General features: G+C 43.1%; 1 protein-coding gene across 1 annotated transcript in view; it reads right to left on the reverse strand.

Moving 5' to 3' along the window:
- The window catches only part of ANKFN1 (ankyrin repeat and fibronectin type III domain containing 1), a 221,764-nt gene that overhangs the window by 108,812 nt on the left and 100,515 nt on the right, over positions 1-12,437 (reverse strand). The window contains exon 7 of the mRNA XM_054978644.1: positions 7,799-7,906. Coding sequence (XP_054834619.1) covers positions 7,799-7,906 — 108 coding nt within the window. The remainder of the gene's footprint in view (positions 1-7,798; positions 7,907-12,437) is intronic.

Here is a 12,437-nt window from a genome sequence, read left to right on the forward strand (position 1 = left end):
CTGGTCTGAATCCTGACTGGAAAGGGTCCAGAGCACTAGAGTTTTCCAAGAAGATCTGGAGTTGGTCAGCTACTGTTCCCTTAATCACTTTGCCCAGAAAGGGCAGATTAGAAACTGGACAATAATTGGCTACATCAGCTTTGTCTAGAGATGGCTTTTTAATTAGCGGATGGATAACTGCCTCTTTGAGCGGCCGGGGGAAGGTGCCCTGAGTTATTGACTGATTTACAATAGATATCAGTGGTTCACTTACATGATCTTTACTTGATTTTAACAGCCAAGATGGGCAAGGATCAAGCGCACAAGTAGTGGCTTTCATAGATGCCAGGATCCTGTTAAGGTCTGTCATTGTAATTGGTTCAAAGTAATCCAAATATAGGTCAGATGGTGTATTAAGCATTTCTTCTATCTCGTTTGTTTTGCAGCTAGCATCTAGATCAGAGCTTATTTGTGCTATTTTTATCAGGAAAAAAACTTAGCAAAGGCCTCACAGCTAATTGTCTGTTCTTGGGTCTGTAAAGGTTCAGATTTAGGGGTTAGAAGGTGTTTGGATACCCTGAACAATTGCGACAGTCATGAACTAGCCGACGCAACGGTTGCCGAGAAGTAACGTTTCTTTGCCGCTTTCATTTCCGCTTCATAGATCCTCCAGTGTGTTCTGTAGCAAGTTCTATCCGTTTCTGTGCGTGTTTTATGACAGTGTCTTTCTAGACGTCTTCCAGCCCTCTTCAGGTCAGCCATGCCCAACACATACCAGATAACAGGCAGAAGTATAATTTCTACCTAGAAAAGATGGCTTCACTCTCAATCCTGAATCTAGACTGACCGGATCTAGACTGAATCTAGGCTGTCATACCCAGAAAAGGACATGACAATGGATCCCTGCGTTCACACTCTGCCTCTGTTCCAACCTTGCCTTCAAGCAGACTGTAGTCCAAAATAAGAGCCTCTGATCTTTGCCAGATGAGGTAAGAGCTGGTTCCAGAGATCACATATCAAGTAACTATTCAAACATTTTTAAGGATTAACTCTGGATTTAGTCACTCAGTATTTTTCTGGACAAGTGCCACCAAAAGAAAGCAAAGGGCAAGTATTACAATGAAAAGTTTTGGTTTCTCTGTTACCTTAGATCATCATGACCATATGTTTAACTACAAAGAATTTTTAGAATGAATGATCACAGCAGTAGGGAGGAGAAATTCCTGAGATCTCAGACTCATAAAATGACAAGCAATCTGCAACTCTAGTAGCTTGCTTACACTTGCGAGGAACACAGATAGAAGGCTTCGTTGTTTGCAATCATCAGATTCCCCCCCCCCTCCAGAATATTAGATATAGGGAAGTGAAATCTTTGCCTTGGGAATAACATTGTGTCCAGTGGCTGCCTTTGTAAGCATTCTTAAATATGATTGGCACACAAAGATCCTCAAGGCTTCCTTTGCAACACTTTTTGTCGTTACCCTTTTCTAGGGAATATACTGCAAATTCATGTCATTTTTGAACTATGGGCTCCCCAAGGAATCCTGGGAATTGTAGTTTGGTAAGAGGGCTAAGAAACCTGTTAAGAGATTTCCTAACCTCTCTCACAGGAAGACAATTCCCAGTGTTTCCTATAAGAGGAAAAAACTAGAGCAATCCTAAACAGCAGTACCCAGAATACTGATCAGTGGTCTAATTCCCAGGAAAGCGCTATTAATATTGCACTGCATGTCTGTGGTATAAGTATGCCCATAGATAGCAACATGAGGGATCTCCGTGTAGAAAATAATGCTGGGCCAAAAAGGATGTGTATATGTTTTGTGAAATCCACAGAGGAAGCCTGGAGTTCTAGCAGAATTGCAACTGACCTCCAGGCGACAGGGATCAGTTCCCCTGGCAGCTTTGGAGGGTGGGCCCTAGGGGCATTGCTCTGCTGCGGCCCCTCCCCTTCCCAAACTCTGCCCTCCCAAAGTTCTGCCCCCAAAGAAGGTGCCCAAGAATCCAAGAACACTGTGGGTTCAGTGATTCACAGACTTTGGGCTTTCCTGTTTTCCTTTCACTGCAGCCCACTGAAAAGCCTGCCTAGGTGGCAGTGGGCCCTTAGAGCACTGGCGACCCCCACTTTACCTTAGGGGCAAAGTGGGGGTCTGCAGTGGGTGGAATTAGTAGAATTTTCTGCCACTGCTTCTGAAGACATCCTCGGACCACCACAGGTTTGCCAAGGTGGGGCTTGGAGAACTCCCAGAATTACTACCCATCTCCAGACTTCCGAGATCTGTTCTGCCAGAGAAAATGGCTGCTTTGGAGAGTCTATAATAATAGTAATAATAACATTTGATTTATATACCACCCTCAGGGCAACCTAATGCCCACTCAGAGCAGTTTACAAAGTATGTCATTATTATCCCCACAACAAAACGCCCTGTGAGGTGGGTGGGGCTGAGAGAGCTCTGAGAGAGCTGTGACTAGCCCAAGGTTACCCAGCTGGCGTCAAGTGGAGGAGCGGGGAATCAAACCCGGCTCTCCAGATTAGAGTCCCGCCGCTCTTGACCACTCCACCAAACTGGCTGTATGGCATCCCATCCCTGGGAAACTCCCTCTCCGTTCCCATACTCCACCCTCCTCAGACAGTATCCCCAAGCACCAAGTATTTCACAACCCTCTCTCTCACACACACACACAGTCCTTGAACATGGGGAAGGGGAATCTAATTTGTAATGACTGTTTTGTTCTATTGGCTTCACTGTAAACATAATAATAGAACTGAGCCTGGGTATTCAACCCACACAAGCTTAGGACAATAACCGAGAACAAAGGTAAACTTGATAGAGATAAAGGTTCCTTTTAAAAAGAAATGAAGATATTCTTTAAAAAAACACACACTGAGGTGAAGATAAACAATAAACATAAATATGCAAGATTTAAAAATTTTCAATTTTACATGCCGGGGCTGGGGGTGGGGGTGGAGATGGCATTCCAGGCAGATTTTAATATTTTGTTGCACTCTGGTTAAAACATTACAACCATTCCACACCACCTAGATCAGTAAGAGCCAAACTAAACGCTACTTTTTTACGAGTGTGTCATGTGTTCCCCGCAACCACACAGCAGCTGCAGGGAATGGCTTCTTTTCCAAAGGAGAGCTCAAATGGGCTTGGAATGCTGCTTTGGGGGAAGGGAAGATTCCCGCTTCCCCCCCCCCCCAAGCCATTCCCCTGTCTGAAAATTGTGCTGGGAGGAGATCTTTATCCATTTCTGCTGCTCCACATACACAGAATACTCCTCATGGAACAGGAAAAATGGGGAAATAACTCCCCCCCACGCAGCGTTTTCACATGGAAAAATGGCTTGGAGGAAAGGCAGGAGCCCTCCCTCCACTTTTGGTGACATTCTGAGCCCATTTGGGCTCTCCTTTTTTAAAAAGAAGCTGTGTGGCTGCAGGTGTTGTTGACCCTATGAACTCGTGAAAAAGTAATGTTAAGTTTGGCTCTAATTCTCTCAGTCCCAGGAGTGTTTTAGTGCCATTGTGCTGTCCTTAGTTCACCCTCTTGCTACCCTGACACTTTCAACACGCTGCTCCCCCGATCCACCGGATTTCAGCGGGCAAACTTTGCTGGCCTCTGCTTCCCAGCCTCACTCCCAGTGGCTCCTCTGTGGCTTGTCCCCCCTCCCTCGCTCATACTGTATATTTCATCTTCTCCTCTATCTTTTGATAGGTACTAGAAGCATGCGTCTTCCATGCAAATGCCCCCATGTCATTTAAATCTCTCCCCTAGTAGATATATATCCTGGTAGAGAAAAAAAGGACCTTACTGGCAAGTTAAGCATTTTCTCCTGCCCAGCAATTTTTCTCTACAAATCTCTTCAGCTACTTTATGTTACCTGAGAAAACACATTTGTGAACACATTGCTGAGGTGCTATGTCCTGCCATCCTAGGCCTTTGAGCCTTAAGCCTCTAGGAATTGACTTTTTAACGCATCAAGAAAATATGCTGTTATTCCACACTGGAAACATTACATCATTCCGCATTGCTTAAATAACTATCAATATTTGATATCCAGCTTCCCACCCAGTTTTGTTCCTTGGACCAGATGCCTTTATCACCACACTCTAGCTACACAACAGAAAAAAGGATGCATGGATTGCTCCCTTCCCCACTTTTCTTCATAACATTAGACTGTTGAATTTTATTTCAGAGATCAGACTCCATGATTGCATAATAATTCCACATATACCCTCCCAGAAGAGTAATATTGGGGGGGGGGGTCAAAGAAGTACCACAAAGGGGACCAAAGAACATTTGGCTGAAGTTCATCCTGTGTAATTGTTTATGGAAACAGTAATTGAACAGTCAAAAGTAATATTTGCCACTCCACTCTCAAAATGAACTATAAACAATAATGTTTACATGGACCCTAATTAGAGAAAAACGCTCCTTTTCATGCAACACCCCTCTTTGCCTTTCCAAAGGGCACTTCCCTATTGTATGTGTTGCCATAGTTACAAAAAGGGAACGCGGCAGATCTTTGATACTCATAATTGCTGTATTTGTGTGTAATTTACACACAAAGACTCAAGGTTTCTTCATCCAGAATCTACAAAGGTTTTTTTTTAAAACTCTTTGTACAAATATAAATAATTTTATTCAAGTTGGGATTGTGGTAGGTGAAACAGAAAAAGGGGACAATCCAAACTGAAGGACAGACTGATTCCTCCTCTGCTACTGCTGCAAGAAAAACCTAGTTGCTTTGCCATGAAGCAATAAATTCTACAAAGGATCATATTTTCTTGAATTTTCTGGTTTTTTAAAACATCTCATCTCAACAGCTCCTACAGGAGTTTTAAAAAGATTTTAAACATCTGTCTTAGAATAAAGAGTGCAGAGCTCAGATTTAAATTCATTCCAAGCCTGAGGTGGGAGCATTCAAAAATGCAGCAATTTTGTTTTTCACCCTGGCGATGCTGCTTATTTCTCATGACAAAGCTGGATCTTTCTCCAATCGTGGTGCCTTCCTCTTGGCAGCTGCCCCAAAGTTGAAATACACCGCAATGGGGGAAGGCAACTTGTTTGGCCTCAGTGCCAAATGCAACACAACCTCTACTTGTGAAGATGTTTGTGAGCAAATAAAAGGGAAGAAACAAGCGTTCTGCCACAGAGGCGGCTCCACCCGAAGGAGGGGCACGGCAGCAGCGGCAGCTTCCGCTCACTAAAGAGGCTACCTCCTGGGCCAGCACACAAGGTGCGACGCCCACTGCTGCGGCAAGGTGACTGGCAGTTACCAGAGGCAGAGCCAGAACAGGGTCCGGTTGGCAGCGTCACTGTTCTGGGTCCAAAAGCCATGTCCCACAGCTGAGGTATGGCCTGATTTGGTTCAACTACATCGCTTCTTTTTAGAGGGAGCAACGGCGCCGCTTTGCCAAACAAGGCAGTCCTCCGTGTCAGAGTAGGATCTAGAAGGCCAGGCTGGAATGCTCACTCTGCCAGGGAAACCAGTCACACACGCTCATTCTAACCTCCCTCCCTCCCTCTGTGTTGTTGTGCGGATAAAAATGAAGGCAGGAGAATGATGCAAGCTGCTTAGGTCCCCATTGGGAGAGGAAGTCAGGAGGATATCAAAGAAGTAAACAAATAAGTACATGTCACACAAGTTGGGAGTTGCACACTTATCTGTACACTTCTGAAAGAACATCCCAGGCTACCGATCCATTTCCTAGCACAATCCAAAGGGCTGATTCTTACCTTTAAAGGCCTCATATCACTCTGTTACTTGAAAGAAGGCCAGCTTTTTGACGAATGTGCACAACTACGAAGGACTTTTACACAGGCTTTAATTCTGGGTGTCCTTGCTATCAAAAGTAAAATGGACAGAGAGCAGCAAAGGGGCCTTCTTTGTTGTGGTACCTCAGCTTGCAAGAACGTGGCCGCAGCTGCTCAGTCTTCACCAAGCTTATTGAGCCTTAGGTGCCCGTTGAAAGCGTTCCTATTCCCCCAGGTTCTTTGCTGAGCCCGTTGTTTTTGGGATTCCGATGTTGCTGATCTCTTTTTCTTCCTCTCCTTGTTCCAGTTTCAGTGCAGCTGACACTTTTGATCTTATTATGTATTTTGCCAGTTGTAATGATTTCATAGCACTGGGCTTTTTATGCCAATCTTTTGTGGAGCTGCAGTGGAGATTTGGAGCCTGATATTCTGCTATCCACATTTTATAAAAATATAACAAAACCAGGATTCAACCCTGGAAGCTCCTTTTACTTTCCGGCTGTGTGTTTCCACTTTGTAGTATTTTAATTATTTTCATTGGAAGCTGCCTTGGGAGCGTTTGCACTGGGAGTGCTGGGCAGAAAATTTTTAATAAATGATCCACAGCCAGTGAGATCTGGGTATTGGCCAGGCCCGGAGAAGTGCCATAAAGCTGCAGGGCTTATCCTTGACCACCTTCCAACCTCTTCCCAGCAGGGCACACACACACCGGTTAGGGCCTCCTTTCCACGTCTGCTGCTGGAATCCTTCACGTGAGCCATGGCTGTATAAATATATTAAATGAGAAGTGCTACCTAGAAATAGTGGCGTTGTCCACCCTATTGGAAACCCCTAGTCTCAGATGTTAAGAGGCTGGATTTATTAAAGGAAAACACTTTGCATGCTAATGGAGTCTCTGGTGTTCAGGATTATAGCTTGCCTTCATTGTTAGGTATATGTACTGGGGGGGAGGTACTTTTCCAGATGGACCGTCAAAGAAAAAAATGGACATTGTCCCCCCCCCCCCGTGCCATTTTCAAGAGCACAAACCACTCCTCTCCCCCTCCTTTATGCCATGATCCTGTCCCACCTAATTGGGCTCTCGATAGACCTATTTAGGATTGTTCTCTTAATCACCAGGCCATCCTCAGAATGGTAAGACCAAACCAAGGTACTAGCATGGTAGAGTAGGAGTGCCCTTACAAGAGGAACTCTAGGGTTGGGCAAAACAATGTGAGTTAAGTGGGTAAAATTTCAGGCAATACCACTAACTAAGCAACTAATTTTTTAAAAAAAGAACAGAAATGTTTTTGTACAAAAAATAAGATATTCTTTAAACAAAAGCTGTCATGTCACCAATTAAATAGGCCTTAAAAAACTCTTCGCTGTGTGGAAACAGAAATTCCTGTCTGTGAGTGTGTGTGTGTGTGTGTGTGTGTGTGTGCATGCGTGAGTGCCCACCGGTCTCACCAGTCCTCACCAGGCATTGGGTCGGATCCTACCAGCTTTTCTCCTTGATTTCACCCAATTTGTGTCCTCACTGCAGCTCTCCAACCAACATGCCTTTTGTCCACACAGGTCACCCACACAGATTTCACAGTGGTCAAAGATGACCCTCTTTCCTTTTTTTGCTGGCAGAAAAGATGATAAAATTCAACCCGTTGTCTTCTTTTCGACCTATATCTTACTGTGAAAAGAAATCAGGTGCTTTAAGCCCGAGTCCACAAAAATCCAGTCAGCTCTGAAAGACTGTCGTCTGTTTGTGCAGATATACCTTTGAAAGGCTCTTAACGGGGTGGGGTGCACACTGAACAATTTTCAAGTTAAACAATTTAAAAGACTGCACAGGACTAGGAGAGAGAAGAGCGCTGTGGGGAGAGCGTGTATCCAAATGTTTGCTGAGTTACCCATTTGAGAGGCGAGAGTAAGATAGTCTGTTAAAGTGATTCCAGATGGGCTAATATTAATATCTTGCTTTCCCTGATGAATGGGAAGGTATGACCCAGATAGAAAGCTGCTAAAATTACCGGCGCCACAGAGGCTTCACCCGGTGCCTTACCACATGGATACTTTATCCTTACCTCGGCAACTGTAACTCTGATGAGAGGCTTTAACCTGCTGCAGTAAACGTTCCAGAGCTTCAATCTGTCCCCTGTGCCTAGGCTCCCTGCCATCATAGTCTTTCCAGTCTGTTGAACAAAAGAAATAAACAGAATGAAACGTAGCGGAGGAAAGAGAGTCACATTAAGGCTTCTTTGCTCCTGATCTTTCTTGGCTGCAGGGATAATTGGCCAATATGTCTGTTTTTAAGTTTGTCCTTGAGATGAATATTGTGAAGAGCCATTTCCACTGCAAGTTGCTACTGTTGTTACTATACTACTCCTTTATACATTTATTCAGGTAGCTCTAACTATAAGGATTAGGGTGCATAATATCCTGCTCTTCTTTATTTTCATTACAACAGTTGGTATAGTAGTGAGTGTGTGCTGAGAGCACGGAAGACCTTGCCTGAATTCTCAGTTTAGCTTCAAAACTACTACTCGGCGGCACTCAGTGCTTAAACAGAAAAGATGAAGATCTCTCATTCTGTCCGTAACCTGCAGGCTCGTGCAGCTTCAATTTGTCTCAGACCCATGCAGGGACAAGTGGGGGAGGCTAACTCCTTCAACCTCCACTCAGTTTCACTATTTGAAACCAGGCTTCCTGCTTTATCATTAGAATTTAAAGACAAAGATGTAAAAACACACAGCTGTAGGAGGCTGGAGACCCAGTCTGGGAGAAGGAGTTGCCAGGGGCAAGGGGTCACGTGTCCCGTATTTGGGGAACATTTTCCCCAGACAGTCCTTTAAATTCTGGGTTCTGCGGGTGAATACTGGACACCGGGCAACCATAGATATAGATGATATAGATATAGGTCATCTGCATACATGACAGCTAACCTTCAAGCTCTGGATAATTTTACTAAGTGGCCACACTTAGATCTTAAACAGTATCGGGGAGAGGTCAGAACCCTGGGGTAACCCACATGTCATCTCTTGGAGGACTGATTCTACATCTCTCCTTATCACTCGGTGCATTTTTATCAGAGAGGAAACAGCAAAACTGTTTAAGGACTGTTCCAACAGTGCCCTGGTATTCCAGGCAATGCAGAAAGACAACATGATTTAAAATATCAAGATCTAACAAAATCAGAGGTGAGGCATTGGCTCTATTGTAAGCAGTTGGCCTGGCCTCCACCATCCTTAATAGCCATTTTAACACGGCTGCCAGTGATATTAAATGGCACCAGGCCTCTGGATTTAAAATGGCAGCTTGTATTGCAGCCAGAGGGCCTCCAGCTAACAGTTGCTGAATCCCGCCCGGGAGATCCAGGCATGAATGGAATGCTGCATAGGAATACGGAGTGATTAGAGGTGAATGGATTTGCAGTCCCCCCAGCCCCTAAGGAATCCAGCGCAACAAAGGTCTCACAGAGTCATCCCCACTTAACACATTTCTTTCCCTCCTTCTGTGATGAGAGCTCCTGTCGTTGATTGAGGAGCTAATCAAATGACATTCATAAGTATTTACAGTGTTCTTGGGAAGGTACATTCCCCCAACTAAATTCATCAACTTAGCTCCTGTGGACTTCATTAACAAACTATCCCTTTGTGCAGCACTAGAATGGATTTTGCATTTACTTTCACACATCCCAGCAGCTACCAATCAAAGTAATCAAACCTTTTGTTGGTCCCAGAAACTGACCCTTGGAGTCTTTGTTCTAATGGCTAGGTGGGTTCTTTCACCTCAGGGCATGTTTTACCTATAAAGGTAGGACCCTGGCCTCATTCAAATTGTGCACGCTTCCTGGCTGCTCCCTTAGGGTTGCTTCCCTAAGTCTTTCTCTCTCCGTACATGCTAACCGGATCCAAAGTGCTGTTCCCTTGAGGTTTGCCTAAGCCTCTTGCTCTCCTGGCTGAGAATGCTGGCGTTTGAAACTATTCTCTTCTCCTGCGGACTGGACTGCTCTTCGGATAGGTAGATAAACTCATTCCCTCTCTCTATTCCTAACTTCTGGCTAAGCTTCCTAGGACGCTATGTGTTTGTGTGTAACCATTTTACCCTGTAATTCTGTGTGTGTATGTGCATGGTCTTGTTCTTTAATAAAAGTTGTTGTTTGACTTTAAGCACCAGCCTCGTTTGTTACAACGGAAGGGACCGTGTAAAAATTGGTGATAGATCCCTGCGGTTACCATCCTCTCGCATAGCTGTCTTCCTTGCTGCTAATTCCCCACACACATTCTTTTACTCACAAGGAGACCAATTCTGGTAACACTATCCATATACATATACATATACATATACATATAATCTACTAGGGGGAGCAGAAACCAGGCCTGAAGTCATATCAAAATTAATCAAGCCACATGTTTCATCCAGGAAAACACAGAGTTGCTCTGCCAAAAACTACTTTATCACCTTAAGTTAGCTCACTGTATCAACCATTGGCATTGAGAACTTTTCAGCAATAGTCAAATAATTGCATCCTTTAACGATTTTGAGGAGAAACCCTATGTCAAAGAACTGTTCATTATTCAAGTTATAGTTATCCTCAACTTCTCCATACAAGATTAGCATCGCAATCCTAAGCAGAGTTACTCCAGTCTAAACCCACTGAAAGCAATGGGCATGGATCTAATTTCACAGCTACCATAATCCTGTAGGGGGACCAATCCAAAGATTTAGATATACCCATCACCTCTGCTACCATGTGTGCAGCACTGGTGGCTGGGTCAGATCCATTTCACTATGTTTGGTTCCATGCCAATCAGCAAAGTTCTTAGGGCAGAGTTTGTTGCAGTTCCTTATAAGATACTAACTACTGCTTCAATGTTAACAACATCCCAGAAAAGCCTCTCTCTGACCACAAATTCTTAGACAGAACAGAGAGAAATTTTTGGTCGGCTTTAGGGCAATCACGATGACTTATAGTCCACAATTAGTTGCTAGTTTTCATACTTCTTTTAATTTGAAAGAATACAGGCAGTAACCCACCACAGCTCTGTAAATAAAAGCACGCTTTCCGCATGTGTGTGTATTGATAGATTCATCCAAAAGTCAGGCAAGCTGGATCTGCTTTGTTGGCACAGTGTATGTGAATATATTCAGAGCCACCAACAAGCTGGCTGTTTTCAAATGGAGCATGTAGTGTTGGTTTATGTTGGATGCTCATGGGCCAATATTCCATTGGAAGGACTTGACATTCCAGGAAAATAACAGCACACTTTCTCCCACTGCACTTCTATTTGCTACTAAGGAAGCCAGGATGATAGCATAGCTGTTAAGTCTTTTCACATATCACATGATCTAAGTTCTTTAAAACATGATTTTAGTCTGAAACTATATCTGGATGAAATACCTAAATATAAGCCCAGGATGGCTATTACAAAATTAAGATGTTCTCAGAAAAAGACAGCTCTTCTGGTGGATTAAAAAGGCCATCTGAAAACAGAGAAGGTCCGTGTGAATTTAATACATCTTATGTTTTATTTAATGAAGTGAGAAGAATCTGTTATGCTCAGATTTCATCTATTCCCTCCAGTCATAGGTGTAAACTATGGGGGGGGGGGCTGAGGGGCTCGAGCCCCCCTGGATTTGGCCAGGGGGGCTGAGCCCCCCCCAGGCGGCCAGTGAACTACATGGGGGCTGAGGGGCTCAAGCCCCCTCAGATCTCACATGAGAGACTCAGTTACAATGGCCGATGAAGCACAGGATTGTCCCCCCTTTCTGTTATATCATATAATAATTTCTATGATTCTTTGGGGCTTTGTTCTTGTTTTTTGCTTTTATATATTAGTGTGTTTATTAAGAATTTATAATTTTTAAAAGGTATTGCAGTTTATATAAACAATTTACAAATAAATGTTACAGAAGAATTAAGAGACTCAGATAGAAGATATATGATTTTGAAAATCAGGCTCCCGGAAGGCAAGATTTACACACTAGCAACAATATATGCACCAAACAATACAAGAGAAAGTTTTTATGAAAATGTTTTCCAATTCATTTTCAATTTTCAAGAAGATAATAATCTTCAGAGACATGAATGGGGTAATGGATCTAAGAAAAAGATAAGTGGGAAAAAAACAAAGAAGGCAAACTTCCCCACAATGTGCTCTCCTCCTAGCAAGAAACTATTTTTTGAAGTAATATCTTAAATAGTGTATGATGGCCTCAGTGGGTTAAATATCTAAAAGATTTTTGATCCTACAAAATCTTTTAGCTTGTGTCTCTTTTACATTGTGGGCGACTGAGGCGGTTTACACAAATAAAAGAAAGGACCAGAGAGTGTGTGAGATTTTGACAGCCATAAATCCAGAGAGCATTTACCTCAGAAGTCTCCCCCCTCTCTTCATTTTGCCCCATCTTCCCCAAAATGTGCTTAAATATATGGAAATATTCCAATTGGGAGATGTTTGTAGAATCAAAAATCTGAGTATTGGAGACTATATTTTCTTTCTGACAGACACCAAACACATTCAAGGATTGATATGTGCTGGATATAAAAACCCTGAATTATTTATATTGTTTGTTATATTATGTTTACTCTTTTTCTTTTGATGTAATTATAATTGTGCTATTGTTTTTATTTTCTTTTTTCTGTTCTGCTTATATTTATAAAAATAAATTTTATATAAAAAAGAATTTATTCACTGCCTTAAAATACCTATGACTATGGGC

The sequence above is a fragment of the Eublepharis macularius genome, chromosome 4 (assembly GCF_028583425.1).
Source record: "Eublepharis macularius isolate TG4126 chromosome 4, MPM_Emac_v1.0, whole genome shotgun sequence".
NCBI lineage: Eukaryota > Metazoa > Chordata > Lepidosauria > Squamata > Eublepharidae > Eublepharis > Eublepharis macularius.